Consider the following 25,742-nt stretch of genomic DNA (forward strand, 5'->3'; position numbering starts at 1 on the left):
CAGTTTAGACAGCCAAGCTAGACCTCTTACTAAATAGGTCTGGTTTTTTGCAAGTTCTCTGCTTCTTTTTCACAAGTACTAAGCAATGGAAGGACTACGTATGACCACCATTTAAAAGAAAATACATACTTCATCTTTAAAGAAATATCTAATTGAGACATGCATATGAGGGAACAAGAACAGGGAGTCTTACCTTGGTTACAAGTAATGCATAGCTCTTGTAAAGGAAAGCAAAATTTCACGACACTCAGAACACACATACAGGCACACAGAGTCCAGTTAAGATGAAATCCGATCCCAGCAAGGGACAGCAGAGGCAAGAAAAGTGCTCTTAGCAACATCCATGTAGGTCTCGAGAGTTAAACCGAGTCACAGGAAAGTTAACCGTGGCAGGCGAGGAGAGAAACCAACACGTACAGCGCGGTGGGGGAGAAGGGAAGAAAAACCCCCAACCCCCCCCCCCCCGCACCCCCGACCAGAGGCGGCCGGGCTCCGCGGCTCGGCTGCCTCAGATGACTTGCAGAAAGCCCGCAGCCTGCGCTAGCGGCTGCCGGGCTCCGGCGGCTCCCGCGGCGGCAGCCCCCCGGGCAGCGCGCCCGGCGCCGCGCCCATGTCCCCGCCGGGGCCGCCGCGGGGCCGGGGCCGCCCCGTTCGCTCCGCTCCGCCCCGCCCCGCCGGGCCGCTCCCGCTCCCGCTGCGCGGCTCGGCTCTGCTCAGCGGCGGGGGGACGGGAGCGCGGAGGGCGATGCCGATTGCATCATCTTAAAGGAGTCGGGCCGGGGCCGGGGCCGGGGCCGGGACCGGGACCGGAACCGCGCCGGCACCGGGACCGCGACCGCGCCAGCACCGCGGACAGCGCCAGCACCGCGGACAGCGCCAGCACCGCGGACAGCGCCGGGCCGGGGCCGCTGCCGGGGGCGCGGGGGGGGCCGCAGCCCGCTCCGCCCGAGTTCGGGTAAAGTTCCTCCCCGCTCCGCTCCGTCCCCGGCCCGCCCGCCGCCGCAACGTGCCTTTCCCGGCTCCGCGGAGACGCGGCGGTGCTCTCAGCCGGCGACGCGGGCGGGCAGGAGGGGAGCGCCCGGCGGGTGGGGGCTGCGGGCACGCCCGCCCGCGGCTTTCGGGCAGGACCGTGATTTTATCACGGAGCCGGCGCCGCTCATCTCCCCAGCAGCCACCCGGGAAGGGCAGGAGCCAGCGGCGAGGTGACCCGCCGGCGGCACGGGAGGGAGGGAGGGAGGCGGCGGGACCCTGGGGGAGGCTTGGCCTGGCGGGAGCGGTCCCGCACCTACTCCATTCGCCGGGGCTTTAACGCGGGGGGGGCGGGGGGGGGCGCGGCTGGGGCCCGCCCCGCGCGGCTCTGGGCGCGCCGGCAGCGCCACCTCGCGGCCACGGCGGACACCGCGCAGGACCGCCCCGGGGGTTCACCCCGCACCGCCCCGGGGGGAGCCGAGCGGCACCGCACCGGGGGCTCGCCCCGCACCGCCCCGGGGGGAGCCGAGCTGCGACCGCCCCGGGGGCTCGCCCCGCACCGCCCCGGGGGGAGCCGAGCGGCACCGCACCAGGGGCTCGCCCCGCACCGCACCGGGGGGAGCCGAGCGGCACCGCACCGCCCCGGGGGGAGCCGAGCTGCGACCGTCCCGGGGGCTCGCCCCGCACCGCCCCGGGGGCAGCCGAGCGGCACCGCCCCGCCCCGGGGGGAGCCAAGCTGCGACCGCCCTGGGGGCTCGCCCCGCACCGCCCCGGGGGGAGCCGAGCCGCGCCGTCCCGCTGCGGGGACAGGGGCTCGGCGGGGCCGGCTGCTGGGGTGGGCTCCGGGGGGCTCGGCCGGGCAGCCCCGGCGGCACGGCCAGGGTTCAGCAGGCACGGCGCAAGTCCGCCGCTGAAACCCAGCCGTGAAGCTGCTTAAATCGCCGGCCGAGTCGCGACCACGATATGCGCCCACCGGCGGTGCGACAGCTGGGCGTGCAACGGTAACGGGGAATCCAGCTGTGTGCCCAGCACACATCAGTTCTCGGCAAAAATCGGTTACCCGGAACGAAAGCCACAGGGTAAAATAACGCCTTTTACTCCAACGGGAACCAAACCCTGGGGGGAGAAGCTTCGGAGTGAAATCTGCGTGAGGAAGTTACCGTGTGCAGAGTCTTTTTGCTGACTGCACTTAAGCTGCAGACACTTCAGCCAGATTCTTCTGAAAACATGGCCATAATTAAAAAAAAAAAATAGTTAACATGCTAATGTAAAAAGTATAATTTCCAAGGCTAAGAGAGAAAATCACTAATTTGTATATTTCCAGACTGTTCAAATTCCAACCTGAGAGTTGAACAGTTAATCAATCCCTCGATTTTTACCTTAATTCATTAATTCTGAAGCAACTGCTGGGCTCCTGAGCCAAGGTTCTGTGTCTTACTTCTGGATCTGATTTCTAATTTTCAAACCAGCAGCCTCTGGTACTACTCCAGTGGCTGCTGGTTGTGCCCCAGAAAGAGCAGAGCCAAAGCACTGCGCACCTGCACTCCCAGTACCCCTCAGTGCTCCGTAACCCCACGCGAGGAGGGCTTCAAGGAGCGATGTGAGAACACGTTAGGTTAGAAGTCTTCATCACTTTTTCCAGAGTCCGGTACAGTCAATGCGCACGGGCTTTGACATCTCCGTGACCAGGCAGATGAAACGATAGCTTCCTTTGGGATTTAAACTCATTAGTGCTGCCCCTGTTCAAAGCAAGGAGTAGTGCATCAGCTTTTTCAAATACTTCAGTTATTAATGTTCGTTAGCATGCTGTAATAATTTTTAAATCAATTTTCATAAAGCCAGCGATGTCATATCGGCAGGGCTTGAAGAATCAATTCACTCTGCCCAGTAAAAATTGATCTTGTTCAAACAAGCGCCGCAGCCATCTGTGACCACGCAGCACGATTCAGATCCAAATCGCCGAGGCAGGGGGATAAAGCTCACCTGGGCGGAAGTTTTGGGGGCCAACACAGCAAGTCTGATGTGCAGGCACCTAGGGACTGGCGTGGTGACAAGGGAGTCTTACAAAAACACTGTGATTCCTGACTAGCTTCTGCGAAGCATTCTGACATGGAGACCATGTGATTAGCAAATAGAGAGATATTTAAGCTCTAAGTCTTTTTGAAAAATTGTAATCAGAGCTGCCCTTTGAAAAGAACAAAAACCTTAGAATTTTAATCACAACAGCTTTAGAAATGCATCTGCACTTTTCACATAATAAATGAAAGAAATTCAACTCTTGCTTTCGCTTCTTTACACAGGACGTTCCAATCATTTTACTGTAACATAATTCCTTTGATGAAACGACTTCAGTAGTAAAAGCATCGCATAATGCTTCCCTGCTAAATACAAGCCACTGGCCAAATCCATCAAAATGCAGCCTGAGAAGAGTGCAGCTTGAAAATCTGGGCCAAATACACTGCTGACCTAAATGTAAAATATGTGTCAGGACCACATCAAGGTTCTTACCTATTCAGCTGCAAAGCCAACGCCGCTCAGTTGAAGAGCAGTTACAGTTCTCTGACGGAAAAGAAAAGCGGCATCTATCAAACGGCGGAGGATGAAGCATGTCCCACTTGTAGCAGATGCCTGCATCACCTTCAACACAGCTAGGGGAAAATTTAGCCTGAGCTTTAAGTGTACGTTCCAAAAGTCACAGCAGAGCTATGCTTCAACCCGATACACTAATGGTGTGACATCACTCACAGGTCTGAGGTCACTGCTTATGACAAACTGCTAAATTAGCACTCATGCTTTCAGGAAATCATGGGACAACTGACTTCATCAAATTCTGTGGGTGCTAAAAAAGGTGTCTTAAAAGAAGCACCAGTGAACGTTAGCAAGAAAGGGCAGTATTCAGCTAGGTCTGTAGTAGCAGTGGGACGTATACGCATCGCCTTACATCTCGCAGCGTGAATACACAAGCTAGAAATATGAATCAAATCGCCCACGCATAACAAGAAACATCGAAGCTTTTTATCAGTATTTAGCAACACTGTGCAGAACTTCAAGGCACTCAGAGAAGCAGCAATAATTTCCAGCAAAAACTGAAGGAGTAATTCTGGGGAGAAAAAAAAATATCTAGGTTGGATTTGGGACAGAAGATTTCAGCTGAAAAGCCACATGGGAACTTTCATCACTCTGGGTGCTTTTTACACACAATAGTTAAAAAAAGGAAGAAAGAAAAACTGTACTTCCAGTTCTAGGGTTATGCTTTGATTCAGAAACGACTTCAAGATGCCACCTAAGGATCCCGCAGCCACACACCCTGTACCATTTGGCGCTCCTCAGCAGTCTCAGACCTAAATACCGAGCAGGGCAACATTTTGCCAGGGCGAAACTCCACCAAGCCAGGGAGCAGAGTGCAGTTTCTGAGAAGGGTGGCATAGCAAAGAGAAAAAGAAATGTCTGGCCCCAGCAGATGCGTTGGGCCCGATTCCGGCTTGCTGTCGGAGCACTGCAGCAGGGCCCCTGGTTTCACTGCGAGCCAGACACCGTGTCCTGTAGGCAGATGCTAGCGCTTCCCGACAAGACCTCCAATCCAGTCCCAATCCATAGCACAGAACAGCAACAGAGCCCCGGCTGGAATAAATGCCAGGGTCTTGCAGAGTTACAGATCTCTAACCTGGACACTTCTCTAAAAGGTGTATATCACTCTTAGAGTGGAATGGTCTTCACATCACTCAGGTACCTCTAGAAACTGAGTTCCCAAGAAGCAAGCCAGGCAAGAAAAAGTATGATACTGAGCTAAAATAACACATTATCCACCGATCCAGCAGTGTGAATTACATACAGCAAAAATCTCATCTGCTGAAATCCAGCAGTACGTGTGAATAAGAAGCTCTAACAAATCTTTCACTTTGAAGAAAATGCGGAAAGAAACACTAAATGGCAGAATCTCCCTAAGAAAAGGTTCTGCTAGCAAAAGAGCATCAGTGCCACAAAGTAGGGTTTATTAACAAGTACATGGTAAAGCATTATACAGATTTGCCCTTGATCTTTTATTCACAACTCAATGCACAAACTATTTTCATCAAAAAAAGGCAAAGGGGAAGAATATCTTTCACAGCTGCTCAGCATGCGAGCACAGGCATGGTGCAAGGCAGACAATTCAAGCAGAAGACATGCGACTTTTTTTTTCCATCATGTAACATAGAGAGCGTGGGCCCAGCTTCTGCAAATCAAACTGTATGCTCCTTCTGTCAAACACCAAACCCAAAGCAAACTCACTGCACGAGGTTCTAGGTTTTCAAAAACTGACAGTGAGGGGGAATCATGTCCAGTGATGTAGATAACAATCATACATCAGAGAACATTTTGACCAAGAACTGCTATATCCAACACTGACAAATCCTTTAGAATTTCATGGACACTGTTCAACAAAGCAATCCTTTATACAAACAATCCTGGGGTCTCTGACACTTCAATAGACCCAGCCTGTACAGGCGGACAGAGACCTCGTGCACTCACGTCAGCACCCGAGGATTAAACTCCAACAAAAATCACTGTTTTCAGTCACCCTTCTGTAAGGGACTTCCTTCCTCTCTCACAAGTCTGCCATAGCAAAGCCTCCTTCAGCAGACTCCTTCCTCCCCTCCTCTTTCCCTTCCTCCAACATTTCCAAAGTTGTTTGAATAATACTTTTATTCTTAGTCTGGCTCAAATTATCCCATTATTAACACTGGTGTATGCATAGTGTGCTTTCTAATGTGACAGCTAAACCGAAGTTCGGTCCTCACTGGGTAGCATTATTCGACATCAGCACAATGTAACCCATGTCCTAATTTCACGAGTGTCGTTACTCTCCCCACCCTGGAGCCATTCCCAAGCCTCTTGCAAAGCCAGGTCCCCTGTCCAGATAACCACTGGTGCAGCCGGAGCTGGTCCCTGCGGGCAGGGACGGTGCTTGCCAGGGAGTGCTCGGTGCCTGACCCGGCTGCACCTCTCGGCACGGCGAGACAGGCTGCTCACGCTACGCCCTCGCCAAGTCATGCAGGAAGGAAGCAGCCCCGTAGCCGCAATGTCTCGCCTTCCCTTGAACCCACATGCCTGGATCAGGCTAGACCCTGCTACAGCATTTGTCCTGCAAAGCTGAAGCAGATGATACCCTAAAGCAATGCTCAGATGCCTAGTGCAGAGAGAACTAATTAACAAAAGCTCAACCTAAGCTGTGAGTAAATTCTAATAATCTAAGCAAATCCAAATAGATTTCCAGCCCAAGAGCATTTCACCAGCAGATCACAATTACACAGCCCACTGCCTGGGATTTGGGTCTCATTTTACTGTCTAGTGAGCTGCAACACAGTCACACAGTTCAGCAAAGTGTCACTAATCCATCAACATCCGATGTAGCCTGCACGCTCTACGGGTCTTCCATGAAAGCTGGGACCTCTCAGCCTCCAAACACTAATTTACCTACAGTATGAATTTGCAAGAAGCAGCTTATACCACTGTTACTGATCTCGGTATTATCTGTGGCTGCAATTCCTCAACCGTCATTTCACTCAGTTCTACAAACACGCGTATTTTCTGGGAGGCTCTTCTCAGGAGATACCGTGTACACTGCACCGCAAGATATGTTTTGCAGGAGAGGCTTGAAACAGGACTATGATTTAAGTACAGTAGTCTCACTAGAAGAAGATTACATAGATTACATACATGAGAGTTTGTAACAAAATAACTGTAATCATTCCCTGAGCCAAAATGAATTAAAAAGAGACAAATGTACACGTACTTCAAAACTGGGACTCCCACTTGCAGAAGCACGTGTGCCCAAGCGGCAAGCGTTCGGTTCCAGCACGCATATAAGCAGTTAGGCTACATCAAGCATGCGATTGCAACTGTTGACGTGTGCGCAGCTAACACATTTCTAACCCTCACTACCACGTACCTATTCAGCGACAATGATACAGTGGCAATTACCATCCGTTTCACTCTGAAGTTTCAGCCAAACCACCTCAGCTGGGGTTTTCCCTGACTCTGTCCAGGCAAAGCCCACCTGAGTCAGCACGCACACTCGCTTCCCCCTGCGCTCAGCACCAGGACCTTAGGTAGTTAATAAAAACAAATCCTAACTAACAGCCCGAGCACAGCCTTTTCCCCTGGCCCTGCATGTAAAAAAGAGAGCAAAATGATGAAACTGGAGGGATAAACAGAGTGAGTGACAAAGGACTGTGAAGGAAAGGAGCTTCTTATGCCTACAAATATCTGCAGGGTGGGTGTCAGGAGGATGGGGCCAAGCTCTTTTCAGTGGTGCCCAGTGACAGGACAAGGGGCAATGGGCACAAACTGAGGCACAGGAAGTTCTGTCTGAACATGAGGAGGAACTTCTTCCCTCTGAGGGTGACGGAGCACTGGAACAGGCTGCCCAGGGAGGCTGTGGAGTCTCCTTCTCTGGAGATATTCAAGACCCGCCTGGACGGGGTCCTGTGCGGCCTGCTGTAGGTGACCCTGCTTGGGCAGGGGGGTTGGACTAGATGACCCACAGAGGTCCCTTCCAACCCCTACTATTCTGTGATTCTGTGATTCTGTGATTCTTCACGTGAGACCGTCTTCACAGCCCCAGTCACGTTTTTCCCAGTTCCACAGTATTCCCAGCTCCTGCGGCTTGTTCGTGAGCGACAGGCTAATAGCTGCTCTTTAACCAAGACAAGACATGGCTCTAGTAAATTTCTTGTCTGGCCTCAGGAAAATATTGATTTTATTTAACATGGACATGTGAAAGGGTATGAAGGTCTAATATAAAACGACAGCAATTATTTACTTTTCCCTCAGCAGCACCATCACCTGCCCCATTTCCTTCAGTCCCTGCAGTTCCACGCGAACTCTCCCATCCACGCAGCGAACACAGCACACCCCGCTCCTTTCAGGCGACCAAGACAGGCCACGGGGTAAGGTGCTAAACTTGCAGGCAAAGCCACTTCATGTAACTACGCTGTGGCCTTGAGGGAAAAAAAAACACCCCACCTTAAAGGAACAGTATGCAAAATAGTACCTCTAGGGCCAAAGGCCACCCTCTCACTGGTGTCAACAACAACTCTGCATCAGGCAAACAGCATTTTATCCCTACTCTGCTCCACATTTATACAAGGATTCCCAATATCTTTTTTCCCATGAATAACAGCGAAAAAAATGGAAATGCACAAATAACTCAAACGCATTAATATTAAACTTACTGAAAAACTTCTGACATTACCTGTGTGTGTAAACTGTAGTGAAACCAGAATTTTGCCATCACCAGAGCCCTGTCTTTGTCTATTTCTGTGCCTCCTGAAGGAAAGGTCGGCTTTTCCGTGACATTTTTTACACCATCGCGTCTGTTCTGCATCACTGCAGCAAGATTTGCCGACTGGGTTTCAGCGGACTTTTCGGACAGGGCAATATTGATGGAAGGATTCACAACCGTGGTTTGTTGGGATTTTTTTACACGCCATTGGTGGCTGCACCAGGAGAGAGCAGGAGGAGTCGGTGAGGCTTCGTGGTGACCGGCGCGTTGCTGCTTCCCCTCAGGACAGATCCGCAGGCCTCGCCCCCCCTCACCGCTCCGGTCCCGGCCTCCTGGCACCCCGGCTCAGGCACAGCAGTGAGGAGCTACAGGCTACCGGCCTTACCACCGGGCGAAGTGCGAATTTTACTCTTCGCATGTATTTAAAAGGCAATGTTTTGCTTTCCTTCACATTTCGGGCAAAGCAGTGGGAGGCAGCCAGAAGCCACGAAGCTTCCAAGGCCTCAGTTCTAAGAGCGAGGCAGAACAATGCAGGGAGAGACACCAGCTCCCCCCGACGGGCCAAGCGGCCCGCGGCCCTGAGGGGGGTGACCGAGCCCGAAGCCACCGAGCCCGGCCGTCGGCAGCGGCTCGGAGCAGGCAGCGGCCCCTCAACCGCCGCCGCCATCCCGCGCTGCGCCGCCATCTTGCCTCCGCGCCCCGTCCCCTTGGCAACGCGGCGGCGCCACGCGGCAGGGGGCGGTGCCACGCGGCAGGGGGCGGTGCCACGGGGCAGGGGGCGGTGCCACGCAGGCGGCGCAGGCCCGGTTGGAGGCGCCGCGCCGCGCCCCGGAAGTGCTCGGCCGCGGGGTGACACGTCGCAGGGGCCTCGGCGGCGGGAGCGGGGCCGGGCCCGGGGCGCGGCAGGTCGGTTCCCGCCGCCGGGCCGGGCCCCCGCGGGGAGGAGAGGGCGCGGGGCGGCGGGGAGGGGAGCTCCCGGGGCGGCCGCGGTGCTCTGGGAGCTGGCGCGGCCCTGGCGGAGCGCTCCCCGGCCGGGGCCTGCGCGGGCCTCCGCGGAGCGGTCCCTTCCCGGCGGGTCCGGAGACCCGAGCGAGCCCTGCTGTTGTCTTGCAGATCGTTTGCGATGTCCGGGTTTGACGGCTTCAACACCGACTTCTTCCAGACGAGCTACAGCATCGACGACCAGGCGCAGCCCTACGGGTACAGCGGGAGGCCGTACAGCAAGTAACGGTTGCATGCCCGCTGCGCGCCGCTTTGGCGACCGAGCCCAGTCCGGGGGGCCCGGGGGTAGTCTGTTTGGTTGGGAAAGGACTGGCCTTTCAGCCAGCTGCTGTTGCCTGTAATGAGTTCCTCTTGCTCGGGTTTGTGAGGGGCATAACTTATATAAGTTAAATGGGTGTATGTAACTTATGCTATATAACCGTAGTATAGCATAGTACAGTACTTACACTCTGTAGGTGGAGCCATAAAGCAGCTGGATGTTGAATACTCTGCCTTCTGCATTCTAAAGCCAAGATTAGAAAAATGAAAGGAAGTTTATATGAGCCATCTTAATTATATGAATAATCTTCACATCTTTGGGAAAAGAAATACTGTTGTTCTGTAAGTCCATCCCCAGTCACTCACTCAGGGAGTAAAAATTAGTTGCAGTGTCACATAAACGAGCCCACAACTTCAGTGGTGATTTCTAGGCATTAGCAGGAAAGCGTGGTGGGTGTTCCCAGGTGAGGGGGGCTTGCCGGAGTCCCGTGGGAGCATCGTGCTGAGGGCATTGGTCCGTTGGGTGACCTGGGCGATCCCTGCCACGGACGGAGCGGGTCCGTGCCCCTGGGTGCTCAGGGAAGGGTCGCAGTGCCGTGACGAGGCTGAGCTCTGTTAGCACAGGGAAAGAAGGGAGAATGAGTTCTGGGTTTTACAGCTTTATGTTCGTATTTCCGTAGTTAAATGTTCTGGACATGTTTACTGAAATCTCTGTGATTGGACTTGGAAATGGTTAGTGCAAGAATTACTAACGATGCTGGCATCAAGTGAGATGTCAGTAGCAATTAATGGACAATATTTTAAAAAGTTTGAGATGTAAATTTTTCCTACTCTTTCACGGGTCTGCTGCCTGCTGTAGTAGTTCAGTCAATGGATAAGGCTCATTTCTGTAGGTCTCTGACTTAAAACCAAAAAGCAACACTAGCATATATAGTGAGAATTATTGTGTTTAGCTGAACAGTATTGTGTATAAGGGTTTGAATTGATGAACGTGGCTATATGCCTAAAAGGCCTGGATCCGAGTAGGGCATCATCTAATGTGACTTTGTAAAAAAGAAGAAAGGAGGATTGTGCTCTGTGACTTAACTACTGACAGTAGGCTTTGCTTTTGCGGGGAGGTGTTCAAAATAAAACTGTATCCATCCATAACGCGATGTCATTCTTTGTAGGCAGTATGGAGGCTATGAATACTCTCAACAAAGTGGATTTGTCCCTCCAGACATGATGCAGCAGCAGCAGCCTTACACAGGGCAGATTTACCAACCAACACAGACTTACACTCCAGCTTCAGCACAGTCCTTTTATGGAAGTAATTTTGAGGATGAGCCTCCTCTATTAGAAGGTATACCTTATGCTTGATGACCAAAATCCAAAACTCTTCCTGATTTGGGGATACGTGGAGTAGCAGGGTGTGTATTCCCTGCTTCTGAAGGTGCACAGTTGACTTGAAATTCTCATTCATTTTTTTATTTAACTGTGTTTTGGTATATGAAATACATGTTGTTGTGTGAACTTCTGCAGTTTCAAATTTGCGCTTTATTGCTTCATGCCAGCTGTGCTGTGGAAGACATAATCAATTAAATGGATAACCTGACTTCAGGCAGCACCTATGACAAAACACTTAGTATTTCTGTTGTTGCAGATACTGCTTCGAATTGCCCACTTCTTGTAAAACAAGGCAGTGCGGTTAGTTTCAGTTGGTTCTGTTATTAGAACTGAAATCGTGTGTTGCCAAAGAGGAATGCTAAACATCACAGAAATGCCTACATAGAATACAGCCTGCACAGTATGCCAGCAGGGGTTTGTGGTTAGTGTCAGGATTGAGGGTTTCAGTCTCCAGTTTGTATCCAGCATTGTTCGGTACTGAACGACTGAAGAAACCCTTACTGTTACTGGTTAGAGAGACGTATTTGTGATACCTATCACCTGTACCTACTCGTGATACCTTCCACCCTGCTGGGTGGTTTTGTACTCTTCAAAAAGTTATTTTGTTTACATAGAAGCTTCCCAGAGCCTGAGGTGGGCAAATCATAACTGCACTTGTGACTAGGCTTTGTAGCTCAGCTGTGGTGGGAGCTGTTGGAGGGAGCTGTGAAACTCTCGTCGTCAGGAGACACTGAGTGTTAAAAGGGGTGGGTGGTCTTTTTAGTGGGCTCAGTGGCTGGTTTATGAAAGAGAAGTCTGCTGAGGGTAGTTACATCCAGAGAAAGGACTTTGAGTTACAAATCCTCGAGCCACCAGTCATTGGAGACTCGGGGAATCTGCACGTTCTGCACTTACACTCTTCTGCACATAGCTGGGACAGGGTACTGGGGCTGGCCCAGAGCACTCTGCTTCCGCTCTTACCTGGTCCTTTAGAAAGCACCCTGTCGCTTCCCTGCGTTTGGGACCTGGAATCTGTGGAGGCAGCACGCTCAGCATCTTGAGGAAAGATGGAATGACTCAGTTCCCTGGTCCCTGTAGGATGGTATCTGGCGGAGATCTAAAAGTGGAGAGGCAGGGAAAACTAAGAGTGAAGCATATGGGGGCAACAGGAAGGGAAAACGTGAAATAAATATACGTATTTCTTTTCATGTAATTGTAGAATTGGGGATCAATTTCGACCACATCTGGCAGAAGACGCTAACAGTGCTACACCCGTTAAAAGTGGCAGATGGCAGCATCATGAATGAGACTGATTTGGCTGGACCAATGGTCTTCTGCCTAGCTTTTGGGGCCACGTTGTTACTGGTAAGGTACTGACGGCAACATATTACTGTTTGTGCATTAATGTTCTTGGAAACACTGGGGCAAAAAGCCAAGTTACCTGTGGCTTTATTGTAAGTGACTTCTTGGCACGGAGGCCGAAACAGCACATCCTGACCAAGAATTTATAGCTGTGTTGGAGAGGAGCTGGGGCTTCACACACCGCTGATGGGAGTTAGTGAGTCCACTCGCACTTTACTTCGGGGGAGTCTGAATTCAAGTCTTTGTGCTTGGTTTTCGCATGACAGTTATTTCCATGTAATTCATATTTCTTTTCATGCTTTTGAGGAATATGGCTCACAGAAATGGGTGTGACCCATGCTCTCAGATTTTTTTACCTGTTTCATTTTTTTATAGATGTTTTACTTTCAGAGCCATACCTTGTCTTTTTGCGGTATCTCTGTTATCTTCTGTCTTATCAGGAATCAGAACAATGGACACATTAAGTATTCAAATGCTTATCTCATCATTTAGGAGTTGCTTTTATTTTTTAACTCTTAGTGTGTTTTATATTTGAGTCTACTTCTCTGTTTTGTTTTGTTGTATTTCTTTGCTCCATACTCTTTAGTCATTGTTCTTTAGTGATTCTCAAGAGGCAAGAAAACGCAAATGCATATGTAAAAAGTGATTTCATAAGTACTGATATATCAGGCATGACTTTCAGTATCAAGAGTCAGTTTGGTAAAAGACTTTGAAAGTAAACCTGCTTTGAGGTTGTTTATACTTCTTAGCAGGTCATCAGCTGTTGAACCCTGATGGTTTTCTTTAGTTGAGTTTAATTGAAATAAGATTGTACATTAATGACTCAAAAGTGTCAGTTATGAAATGACAGAGTAGCAGCAAACAGTCTTCCTTGTCGTTGAAGGCCTCAATATTTTTAATCAGTCTTTTTCTCTAGATGTCTTCAGGCACTGCATTTAATTTTTGCCTAAAATTTCATGTTGCTAGGACATTTAGAACATGGTGTTTTGGTACCAAGGGGACTTTAAGCCTGTGTTATAAGTAACTTTTATTTATGGAAACTAGGCCAGTAGAATTAATGAACGTGTTTATAATGGATACATTTGAATTGTCTTTTCCTAAGAAATTACCACTCTCTCCTGTGTGGTTTTTTTTTTTTAAATAAATTGAGCATAGTGAAATAAACCAAGCTTAGCCTAGGAAAAAGATTAAAGCAGATATGATTGTTTTCTGTAGCACTTGAGGAAGAAGAGAGCTGGGTTATAAGTAAACTTGGTTTGGAAGTTAGCAGTGGGAGACAGACCTTGGTGCTGCGCACCATCGTAGCTTCGGTCACTGCGCGGTTCTGCGTCCCCGCAGGGGTGGACGCCGTGCGCTGTGTGTGTTCTGGTGGATGTTAGAAGGGAAGCAGCGACCTCATCGCTGGAAAAACATGATGCCTTAGGATACGTGCATTTTGAAATAATGCATGTATGCTTTCTGCATACTTGTTAGTAAGCAAAATGCTGATTTTAACTTTTTAAAACCTGCGTGAGTTAATTGTGCCATTCATATACAGTCCTTAATAGCTCAACTTCAGCTGTTTCTGGCAATTTTTATAAAATTTACATTGTGCTGTAACTTCGTGGAGTCTATCACAAATTAAAGGACTTTAGCTCTGGTTTTGTGAACAAGTTCCTGAATTACAAGTTTATGGTATTCATACACTAGTTCTGTAAAGATTGGTATTGCAAGTAATGTTCAGAGAAAATCAGAATGGGAAGATATTTCATTAAACCCTAAAGAATACATAGGCTTTCGCAGCCCAGATCACAGAGTAACAATTGGATAAAAATCTGTTCATTGAGAAACATAAAGTTAGGATGAATGTGCCTCTTGGGTGCCTCGAATATCCAGGTGTCCTGGAATTCGGGTCGTGGGAAAATACTGGCTGTTGAATTTGAACGTTGGTGTTGGGGGTGGGAGGCAATGGGGAAAACGAAGACACTGTGAACTTCCTTGCCTTACCCCCCTGTTTGCGGGAGGCGTTACTTGTTCTGGTAACTCACAGGTGTTACTCTGCTTGGCTTTCAGGCTGGTAAAATTCAGTTTGGTTACGTGTATGGAATCAGTGCAATCGGATGTTTAGGGATGTTTTGTCTCCTGAACTTAATGAGCATGACGGGTGTCTCGTTTGGCTGCGTTGCCAGCGTCCTTGGATACTGCCTGCTTCCTATGATACTACTTTCCACTTTCGCAGTTGTATTTTCGTTGCAGTAAGTACATAAACTTTATAATTTGGTCGTAAATGCCTCTCCTATGAGATGGTGAAGGAAGGAAGTTGTTAAAAAAAAATTTTCATATTCAGTGATGAAACTGCGTATAATTGGAATATGACAGGAATTTGTAGTAAGTGTAAAAGCATAAATATCAACAGTCTTCCAGGTATTTACTGGATGAAAGATAGGTGAATACTGGTTTTGTCTATAAGTCAATTAGCAGCTTTTAAATGCATAGACTCAAATAACAATATTAAGTTTGTTTTCAGTCAGCTATGAATCTGACAAATCTCGTCAGTACGTGTAAAGTCTAAAAGTAATTATAATTTTAGATGCAAATTTGAATTTGGCGAACAGAAGAAAATCAGCGTCATTCCTCCCAGCTGTGTGAAGTTAGGAACTGAAAAGAAAGAGCTTTCTACAGTTGCTTTACCACTGTTATGTTTCATGTACACAAAGTTAATTTGGGGTTTATTTTTATGCAGTCATAATTGAATAATATGGTTCTGAAGTCTTTACTGGAACTATTTTATTTAAAAAGTCAAAGATAAAAGATAAAATCTAAAATTCATCTTAGAATTTGTAAAGGTGTTAGGGTCCAGTTACGACTCCTCTAAGCACGTACACACAAGTCTTATCTGAATTCTTGTTTTTGTTTCTGTCTTTCCAGGGGAATGATGGGGATTATTCTCACGGCTGGAATCATTGGCTGGTGCAGTTTTTCTGCTTCCAAAATCTTCATTTCTGCGTTAGCAATGGAAGGACAGCAACTTCTAGTAGCATACCCCTGTGCTTTATTGTATGGAGTCTTTGCTCTCATTTCTGTGTTTTGAATAGACTGTCCAAACTGTTGGACTCCAGTGGGCCAAAATGAAAACATCGACTTGGAACATTGAGTTGGACCAGAAGCAGCTGTGAACAACTGTATAGTGTTGCTCTCACAAAACGTAGACCTGTTTTGAATCATCTGGAACAAGGAAAACAAATGTCTCGTGTTCACTTTTTTAGGACTTTGAATACTGTTTTCAATTGACCTGAGGTGTCGATAGCTTTAATGAGTGTTCATGCTTAGCAAGTTCAAGTAATTTCTTTCCCATTCCTGTATCTTTGGAAAAGTAACTTTTGTTTATTTGAGATTGGGGTTTTTGTTTGGTTTTGGTTTGGTTTTTTTTTTAGGGGAGGGAGGGAGAAGGGTTGCAGTTATAAATGGATGGATTTTTATCACCAGAAGTTAACAGAACTGCAGACGACGTAATCTGGGGAGCTCTCTGAGTAAATCTGCAGTGATGGAGAACCTGTTTCCTGTCCCCTCTTCCCGAAAACAAAATGCACAAAGGAACGCAAGCAATGAGAGTATTTTCTGTATTTTAACAAATATACTCTTAAGCTCTTTGGTTGCATTTATTTGTTCATTTGATGTAATAGCATTTCAGGATTTAAGATATTTAAATTATGAATTAGAAAACAGATGCTTAGAAGTTAAAGGGATCTGTAATTCTGTCACACTTGAAATATGAATACATTTAGATGTCTAAGTGGCTATATGTTAACTTGGATTTCTGAAGACAACTAGATTTTTTTCTCCTAATGGTGCGCCTATGAGTAGATGAAGAGTAATCTCTTTTGCAGTACTTCCAAGAAAAACACCATTTTGAAAATGTTATGCTTGTCAGTATTGTAGTTACTGTAAAATAATTTAAGGCATATTGATTAAATTTTCCTTAAATTTTGAAAAATGTTTGATTTTTCTAATAATTCTTTTTTAATGGAATTCAGTTACTAAAATAGAACCTTCAGTAGTGAAGCAAAATCATATTTAAAACTGTGTTCAGTCAGTGGATTTGATACTTGGCTTTGGTCACAAATACTTAATCTTACACGAGAAGCGTAGTCTGGTTTGTGATGATGGTCACTTACAAGAAGCCTTACAAGTGTAAGAAGGGGGAAAGCAAAAATGATTGTTCTTCACATAAGCGCTTGCTAATTCTTAGAATCAGCAAGAAAAGGGTAGAGACTTACTTGAACTCATACTGGGGAGGAGAGCTTACGTACGTAGATAGTCATTCCCTGCCCCTGCCTTGGAGATGAAAAAGCTCTAACAAAGAGCTAGATTGTAAGTACCATTTCTTCAGCAATTCAGTCTAAGGGATTTCATTTCCTCGAGTTTACCACAGGTGTTCGTCCGACGTGCATCTCTCGTAGCCGTGGAGCGATCTGTTCATCGCTTCGGGAGCTGAACCACTGCTCAGGAGCCTTACATTGACACCTTCTGGTGAGACTCGGCGTGTGAGTGCATCTCCAAAGGAAGGCTTTCATCCGAGTGATGAATGAATGAATAATTTCAAAGGCTCAACATGCATTTTTGTTCACTCTTCCCTTAGTTCCACATGTTCTCCTAAAAGCATCTTCCTAGTGCCACGAGAAGTTACTGGCAAGGTCCTGCTTTGTTGGCCAGCGTCGACTTTTGCTTGTGTCCCTGGGAGTTGTGGGAGGTGTCGTAGGAGTGTAACGCCTTTGAGAACCCAACGCTGATGCACAGAACCGCTCTGACTTGCGTTGTGTACTGTAACTGGCCATGACAGTGAGCTTTAAAACTCACACGCATTAAAAAACTTCAATTTCCTACAGCAGCGAATTCAAGAGCCCAGATAATTTTCTGCTTCGATACGTTATTACAAATTATCATCCTAAATAAAAGCGGTGAGTTGATTTTATTTAGCAAAATGTTTTACTCTGTACTTAGTAGTTCTGATTTCTTTGGATTCCTAGACGACATGTGCCCTGGTGCACAAAGTTCTTACTCCTTTTAATGAAGAACATTACCTGCTGATGGAGCATGATGTCCTGTATTTGTGCAAATAAATTACAGTGATTACCTTTACTAATGAACCCTAATTAAATACAGAATTGTTCTGGTAAGTATGAAAGCTCACATACTTTCTTGAGCACATCAGGTTCTAATACTCAAATATTGTGTTTTTTGTGAAGTGGGCTAATTAAGCTTACCTCCCATATACGAATGTGTTTCACTTCTTAAGGCTTGCACCGATTCTGCAGGTAGCTTGCAGGGGGATACTCACCTGTTAAACTGTTGTCAATAACCTTTTCTCTCAGCACAGCGCGAGCAAACTGAGCGCACAGGAAAAACACTACAATTCGCTTGTCTCGGTATAGCGCTGGCAGTACAGCTGTGGAGTTTGGCAAGGCCCTGTGAGGGATTTTTATTTCAATATACATGTTCACAAAGTCCTTGCTCTGGTGGTAGAGGATACGACACGTTCTACTCGGCAGCGAGGTTTGACCGGTGAGTTTTCAGGAGCGTTTTGGGTTCTGCAGCTCGCGTTGTGGACAATTCAGCCGTGAATTTCTAACGGCTCTCTTGGGGGCAGGAGAGAATTGGATGGGAGTAGAAGGTCAAACACTTTAATTCATAGAGAACTTCATAAAAACGCAATGCTATGTCTAGACTGGTAGTCTTAAATATCCCAAATTTCTGGTATGTTAATTAATATGATTCCATTGACTGTGTTTATTGCTTTTCCAAAATCAGTTCCATTGATTTTCTGTAATAATGTTTTGTCCTAGACCCTGCTTCAATTTTAGTTACACTTCAGACCATTTAATCTTGCCATCACATAGAATTACAAGATTGTATACTGTAATTCTTTACTCCCCCATTTTCATATTTGTAGGACTTTTTTACCTTTCTAAACCTGAACTCTCCCCCACAGTCTGCAGCATTCTCATCCAGTTTGCAGATGAAATGCTAATGTTACTTGCTTCCATCCTCCTTTGTCTTTTGACATTTTCACATTGCTCAGCTTAAAGTATTCAAATATGAATGCTGGTGTTGCTTTTTTAAAACCACTTTTGTTATCCCACCTGGTCTTGAAATCACTTCCTATTCTACAGAAGTTAAAAGCTACCTTTCCCAGTCAGTCCGTTTTTTGTCCCAGTTTCTCCATGTTTTGACAGTGACTTTGTTTTTCAGGTCGCTCGTTTTGCTGTGAGGCAGCTGCTGACTGCAGTTCAGGTTTTTTTCTATAAGCAACGTTTCTGTAAGTATCTCCAGATTACACGGCACGCCCGTTAACCAGAAGCGTGTTTTTTCTGTGCTCTTACGCCTTTCGTCTGTGCACTGGTGTTGGCGTCTTCTCGAGGGGCCGTTACTTGTCAGTGATGGATGAATACCTGCAGAAGCCACAGAGAGCAGGGGCTGATGTGTGTTTTGTGTGAAGCCAGATGTTCCCCCAGCCTTGCTTGCCGTGTTTGTGTGGGGAGCAGCAGCTTGGCACTGCTGTCTCTCCAGAACGATGACCTTATTTCCATGGAGTTGAGGGGTCCGGGCTGGGTTTCCGTAGATCCCGTTCATCTGGGTCTGCAGCAGAAGCTGGAACAGCCTGGGGTTGTCTCTAGGTGTCAGCAGCAGGACGGTTTCACCGGACAGTCCATGCACGGAGGAGCGGGCGTCTCGCCCCTCCAGGGACCGACGGTTGCAGCTGGGCACACGCTTCGTGGTGTGTGGGCTTGGTCGCAGCCCGAGAGTGGTCAGGGGGAGGGAGCCGCTCCCCAGCGCGCTCACGCTGCGTTGGCTCATGGATACCATTGTTTAAGAGTTTGTTAATGTTTTTTATCAACCACGTGAGCTGAAGGAACAGCCAGCACTTTGGGGGATCGTGTCACGTGCGTTACACCACAGAAGCAGGGTTTGCGAAAGAGAGCGCATCTTTTCGATCTGCCTGGACGAGCTTTCCGTCTGTCCTCACAGAGATGCTGTGGGTGTCTGCTGTTCACGCTGCCCGCTGCGTCTTCCACGGAAGACGAAGGAATGGAGTCACTGGGCCTTGCTGTCTGCCGCGTCTCCGCTGGGCGGGCCGGCAGCGTGCCTGGTGGGCTGCGATCGGTCTGCGCTGCGATGCTGCTGAGCCGCAAGGCCGGCCGCGGGGCTGGAGCAGCTCGGCGTCGGGGGGCCTTTCCCCCCCTGCTCCCCTCCTCGCTGCTCTCCCACGGCAGCTGCGATCCCAGGCGGCCAGACCGGCAGTGCTGTCGAGCTGGGTTTCTGGTCCCGGCGGTGGGGAGGGTGCTGGGGTCAGTGGTGGCCTGTAAACCCCCGGAGATGCGCGCTGCGCTGGGTAGCCCTCCTGGCAACCAGAAACCTCTGCTGCCTCTCATTCTTTGTACAAAGCTGTAATATTTCTGATCGGGGGGGGTTTCACATTACCAGGAAGTCTCTTTGTTTTCTGTACGCAGTCCAAAAGCGCATAAAACTGTTTTTTCTGTGGGTAATTCACTGCTCTTCCAACTGTTGGGTGGCACAGGCAGGGAAGCTCTTCCCTCGTGTGGATCACGCTGTGTGGTAGCACAGTCTCGGTACCTTTTGTCTGTGTAATTGAGACATCCTTCCTTTGCTGTACTTTTCAAATTTAGTTAAACAGCATCCCTCTGAGCTAGAACAATTTATTTATGTAATCTACGGGACTAGAAGAGATTTTAAAGTATTTCTTGTTGTTTAGGTGTTGCAAGCCCTAATACTTCAAGATGTGAGGACCTCAGGTGATTTATTGTGATTATCCTTGAGCTTCCTGTGAGATGGGGAAGGTCCCTTGTCCTGTTCTGTAGACGAGCAGTGGAGGGAGGAGATGTGTGCGGTTTGTGTACGTCCTGTGGCGTTTGACCGTCTGTATCCCAGCAGAACATAGCGGGGTATTTCTCCAGGGGGGAATTCTCGGTCCAACTCTCTGGGACACAGTTTGAAAATGGGAGGAGGTTTTGTAAATGGAAAGTCTGTCGATTGTGTTTGCCAGCTTTGTGCTTTCCTCATCAAAGCTCGCCGGCCGTTAGCCAGGCAGCAGCCCGTGCTTTGGGAAGGACTGCGAGCATTGTGCGCTTCAGGGCATTTTTTTTTTTCTCCTATCACTACTTTGCTTCATTACAGGGAGCACTGACATGAGTACTGGTCCTCATCAGGAGGGGTGAAGTGGAAGATTGTCTAAAATTAGACACTAGTCCTGGAATAGGCCTCTCAGAAATTGTCCTGTAATTACATGTCTTTAGGAAGAAAGGCATTGCTCTGTTTCTTTACACACTGAACTCTACCACATCATTCTTGGAATTACAGTGCTCTTGCCATATACATTTCTATTAATTTTTTCCCAATATTCGTGCTTTTCTGCTGTTAGCATAGGAAAATCTAGTCGTCTTAGATACCTGCCTTACCTACTGATCTACCAGACCTTTCCAGTCACAGAATTTGCATCTGCTTTCGTGCAAGAGCTCAGTCACACCTGGGGTGTGATTTATACCACGCCACCGGGTGCCAGCTGCTCCGTTCTTTCTCAGGCAGAATTCCCATTTAGCTCAACAGGAGGCTTAGCTGAGTCAACAAGATGAATATTTGGCCAATAATTATGCCGGGCAAATTTGGACAAATATCCTCGTTTACAAATAAACCCCACAGGCCAGGACACTTGGCTAGTACCTCGACTCCAGCCAGCGCCAGACCCGAGCGATGCCCAGCTCCCGAGACTGCGCTTGGGCTGGTTGCATCCACAGGGAGAATTTCAGTGTTGATAGATCGATGCCAGATCCTTGCCTCAGAAACGTACAGAGTCTGAAAAGTATCTTCATAGAAGATTTTTGGTTTAGTAAAGGATACAATCCACAGAAATGAAAATCCGTCTTAGAAACTTGCTGCATTAACCGCTTCATGTTCAGTTGCCCAAGAAAGCTGAAGCTGATATTGTCCTCGTACGATCAAGACAAACACTAAAGACTCATGACAGGTTATAGAGGGTTTTAATGTGTTCAGTGCCTTTTTGTTTCTTTCTTTAATCTTCACTGTATTAATATGAGTCAATCTTGTGGTTGTTTTAGTGGTTAGTTCAAATGTTGATTGTTAATGGCGAAAGATAATCTAGCACCTTGGCAAGGCTCTGCAGGCTGCTTGATCGAATCACAGATGGAAACGTTTAAATTCAGGGTGACTTTCTCATTCCAGTGTTTTGTCACAATTAAAAATTACTGGTTCAGACAAGGCTGGGAGATCTAAAGGTGGCAGTGTCAGCACTTAACTAACACCAACAGCAGATGTCACATTAGTTGCCACTCTGCTTGCTTACAGATTCATTTAGCCAAATTCTGCCAAATACCCATTTGGTTTGTTTTAAAAGCCCCGAGCCTGCAAGGTACAGAATCACCTTTAGTCATTTCGTATGGGATTTGAGAAATTTTAACATTCCCCTTGAGAGTGTTTTTTGTCTTCTGGAATAGGCTTTCCCGGAAGGTCGGAAGGGGTTCTCTGCGCAGCAGAAAGACGGGGAGACCACAGACTGCTGGCTAGCTCGTCACCTCCTCAGCGCCCTCGGCGCAAGGTCAGTCTGGTGGCCAAGCTCCGGGGATTGGATCCAGGGTTTCTGAAGCGAGGCCTCAAAACTGATCTCTGAAAATGATATGGGTGCCGGGTTTATCACCCTCCCGTGAGCCCTGGGTTTGGTTCCCCAGGGGAAGCCCCTTCCTCCGGGTCCCCGTTGCAGGGCTGGGCTGTACATGTGCAGTCGGCGGGGAAGCCCCATTTCTCCACCATGGGAGAGCAGGCGGGACCCAGCACGCGGGGCTGAACGCAGAACCCTCCTGTGTTACACTACTTTTGCTAATGTTCATGTTGGATGAACACCCACGCTTTGTTCCCTTGGCCACCTCCGTGGGTGCCTCTCCGGTGCCCCCGTCCCACCTCCTCCTCTGCCCTCGGCTGTAGGTCGGTCTGGATGGCACCCGGAGAAGCCCAGCACCGGATGTAAAGGCAAGATTAACTCATTTCTGACAGACAGGTCTGACCTGTCCTTTAAAACTCCAGCTGGAGGGAAATGACACAATGTCCCTTGAACACCTTTGCTAACTTTATGATTAGAAAATGGTCCACGATGTCAGGCTTATTTCTTCCTCCCTTTAATGCACTTTATGATTACTATTCTATCCACAATAGACATGAAAGACAGCTTATTCTCTTCCCTTTGGCAGCAGCCTCTTACATAATGGTGAACTCATTCTGATTTCCCCTGTCATTCTTCTCTCTTCTTGAAAAGACCTGTTTGGCTCCGCTGCAATCCCCAAATTCTTTTCTGCAGAGATGCTGCTGAGCCCACGGTTACCCATCTTGTTTATGGGCATTGACATTTCTTCTTTAAAATAGCGTTCTGAATTCCATCTGAACAATGCAGATAATTTCTCCAGTTTATGTAGATCAGTTTGAAGTCTGATTCCACCTCCAAAGTGATTGCAATGCCTTCCACTTTGTTATCACTTATAAATTTCATCCCCCGAGTTGATTAAAATAGTGAATAGTGCAGACTGAGGGTGGGGTGTGTTGCCTGCTTTGAACAGTGATGCAGTCACAATTTTGCATTCACCTTTCAACCTTTACAGTAATTTTTTCTGAATGGTATTTCTTCAAGATATCACATCTGCTGCTTCCCTGTCTTTAACAGGAACAGTTATCTGTGGAAGAAGGTAACTAGGTTAGCCTAACCCGCTTGCTCCCTTACAATCCCATATTGGCTGTTTCTTATCACCTCATTTTCTTCTATGTATTTACAGACTGATTCTTTAATTATTTTCCAGCCTCCTTATAGGCATTAACATATGTTCCTCAGGTTCTCCTTTTAAAAAGAGCTTTATTTGTCCCTCTGTAGCTGCAGTGTTGGTGGCCCCGTCCCTGCACTTGCTGCCTGCGTTCTCCAGATGATTGCAGGGGGCTGGGAAATTGCTCCATCCGGTTCCTTGGGAATCCTCTGGGATCATTTAATGAGCCTCCACGGACACACAATGTACAGAAGTCGTCTGAACCTTTTCAGGGTGAGTGTTTGGTCACAAATGATGTTTTGGTGAGGGCATTGTAGCCTCCTTAGCACCAGGCAACACTTGCTTCCCTTCTCTGTGAAGTGACAGGCAGATACTTCGCTTTTACTTTTTCTAATATGTTCATAAAAACTTTTTTAGTATTGTTTGCAGCTTTGTTTATTGTTCACTTACTGCTCTTCCTTTTGCCTCAGCATAGTCTGCTTATTTTTTCATCATCGTTACTAGAAGAGTGTGCATCAATTTTTCTCTGATGGCCTCCTTTACTGTCTCCAGCCATTGAAACGTTCTTTACAGAAGAAGCTGAAATAATCAGAGTAGTGTAAAAGTAGTGCTCTGTATTTTAACCATCTCAGTGCCTTTCAGACGTACAATTTCACCACTGAATATTTTGGGTCTACTTCAGTCTTTAAACACATGCAAAATGGTGGCTGTGAGTGCTTTGGGCTTACACGACGCGCGTGATGGGTCCTGGTTTTGCTTGAATTGTTGTTTGTCTGGGGGAAGATTTGCCCAGTCCTCTGCAAATCAGGCTGCCAGCAGCCAGCCCGGAGTTAAACAAATCTGGGAATGAACAGACCTGAGTGAAGTCAATCGATTGTAAAATGGGTTTGCTAATTCTGGAGCTACAGCAGTCTGCAGAGGAGTGTGGGGGTCTGTCAGAAGCCAGATGGAACGAGCAGGAGCAAGGCAGAGCAAAGTCACTTTTAACAGCACAAAGCCAATGGCAAGCTCTGTGCTACGCGCAGAATCCGCTGCTGCCAGTTATCCGTCCAGTGCTTTTCCCATAAAAAATGTGCATTTCGGTAACACAATTAAATCCTTTAGTTACATTTGCTTTGAAGAAAAGTCACAGCAGTCGTATTGCTCTTAAAAACTGAAGACTGACACGGGATCTGTGAGCACAACCTTAGGTGGAAAGAGAGCGTCCTGGGCAGGGGTTTCGGCAGCGAGGAGGCAGCGACACGGACCCTGCGCCAGCAGCTGCAGTCGGCGTCCCCGCTCTGGCTGCTGGTCCCCACTCTGGCTGCTGGTCCCCGCTCTCTCGGCTGCTTCATGCTCTCCTGGAGTCCTTACACTCTAAGCCCTGCTGTCTAAACGAGCTGTACTGCACGATCATGTAACAGTGGGTTTGATCTGGAGGCTGAGAATTCACAGTTTTTCTGTGTCAGTAACAGCTTTGGGAGACGCAGATGTTTCATGTTGACTTAATTTCAGTATCTTTTAGCCTGAATGCATTTATTTATTCACATGTTTAGACAATAAGGATAATGATTCCCATGCCAGGGGGTAGTTTATTTCTGTTTGTTTACTTAATGTTTAAATAACATTATCTGCTTTAAATATCAAGGTTTGCATGGGGGGGGGTTTGTTGGTTTATTTTTCAATTGGACAGGCCTCTCATGTCACTCGTTAATCTCTGGTGATTTCACTGTCATATCTGAATAAAGCACCAGAATTAAATTTTAAATATACATATTGACAAAAGACAAGAAGATCATAATTATAAATGATTGATTGGTCCAAGCCCACATTAGTGGATTAATTCTTCACTCCTTCATGCCACAGTTAATTTGGAATCAAGCTACCTTAACTCACGTGGTAAGTACGAAGACTTAATGTTCTGCCTGAGCTTTAATTGAGCTGAAAAGGCCTAATTCTGCCTCAGTCTTGCTTCGGACTTGGGATGCATGTAGAGCTTACATCTGAAAATGTGGTTTTCCCACCCGGCCGTTGCTTCCGTTAGCAGGCTGCGACTTCCACGCGGGGTTACACGGTCCACATGTTCCTCCTATCGCTTCTCAGAAGGTTTGTTGCAAACACACAGTGGTTTATTTAGAGAATGCCAGGAAGGAATAAAGCCAGAAAAAGGTCTCAGAGCTTCAGAGTGAGGTAAAGAGTGGGTTGGAATAGATTTAACAAATGATCACCGAAAACACAGGAAGAGAGAGAGGAAAAACACATTCCCTGGCTATGAAGTTGTTTAAATGTAAGAGTCAGGAGCGCTGTTCGGTTGGGAGTGTTTTCTTGGCTTTTCCCTGCATAAATAAATCATCACAGCGTACACAGCGGGCGTGGTGATACGCAGTGAATTCTACCCTGAAAGCCCCACGCTCCCCTCCCCGCTGTGGTGCCAAACCCTGCACGATGCCGGGCTGCAGCGTGATCCCCGGCGTGGTGCGTGCGAGCAGCGCTGGGATGCAGCCCTGGGAGGCTCCCATGGGACGTGCCAGGGGGATGCTCCAGTGGGATGCAGCCCTGGGAGGCTCCCATGGGACGTGCCAGGGGGATGCTCCAGTGGGATGCAGCCCTGGGAGGCTCCCATGGGATGTGCCAGGGGGATGCTCCAGTGGGATGCAGCCCTGGGAGGCTCCCATGGGACGTGCCAGGGGGATGCTCCAGTGGGATGCAGCCCTGGGAGGCTCCCATGG

General features: G+C 47.9%; 2 protein-coding genes across 6 annotated transcripts in view; one reads left to right on the forward strand and one right to left on the reverse strand.

Moving 5' to 3' along the window:
• KCTD16 (potassium channel tetramerization domain containing 16) overlaps positions 1-1,240 on the reverse strand; it is an 86,964-nt gene extending 85,724 nt beyond the window's left edge. The window contains exon 1 of one of the 2 annotated variants that reach the window (XM_075441437.1): positions 1,011-1,240. The gene's annotated coding sequence lies outside the window, so the exon portion shown is untranslated. Of the gene's footprint in view, positions 1-193; positions 519-1,010 lie in introns of those variants that run through there. The other variant, XM_075441436.1, reaches the window with a different exon arrangement.
• A 7,809-nt stretch (positions 1,241-9,049) lies between these two features.
• On the forward strand, positions 9,050-16,193 carry YIPF5 (Yip1 domain family member 5). Of its 4 annotated transcripts, none has more exons than XM_075441792.1 (6): positions 9,050-9,139; positions 9,347-9,457; positions 10,663-10,835; positions 12,078-12,223; positions 14,273-14,454; positions 15,128-16,193. In XM_075441792.1, exons 2-6 carry the CDS (start codon positions 9,357-9,359, stop codon positions 15,288-15,290), a joined length of 765 nt encoding a protein of 254 aa, XP_075297907.1. In that variant the 5' UTR covers positions 9,050-9,139; positions 9,347-9,356; the 3' UTR covers positions 15,291-16,193. The 4 variants fall into 4 exon arrangements, with proteins under 4 accessions (XP_075297907.1, XP_075297908.1, XP_075297909.1 ...); XM_075441793.1 differs by having other exon boundaries at positions 9,347-9,433; XM_075441794.1 differs by lacking the exon at positions 9,050-9,139 and having other exon boundaries at positions 9,350-9,433; positions 10,667-10,835.
• The last annotated feature ends 9,549 nt before the right edge of the window (positions 16,194-25,742 follow it).

This window comes from Opisthocomus hoazin, chromosome 22 (assembly GCF_030867145.1).
Source record: "Opisthocomus hoazin isolate bOpiHoa1 chromosome 22, bOpiHoa1.hap1, whole genome shotgun sequence".
In the NCBI taxonomy this organism is placed as follows: Eukaryota; Metazoa; Chordata; class Aves; order Opisthocomiformes; family Opisthocomidae; genus Opisthocomus; species Opisthocomus hoazin.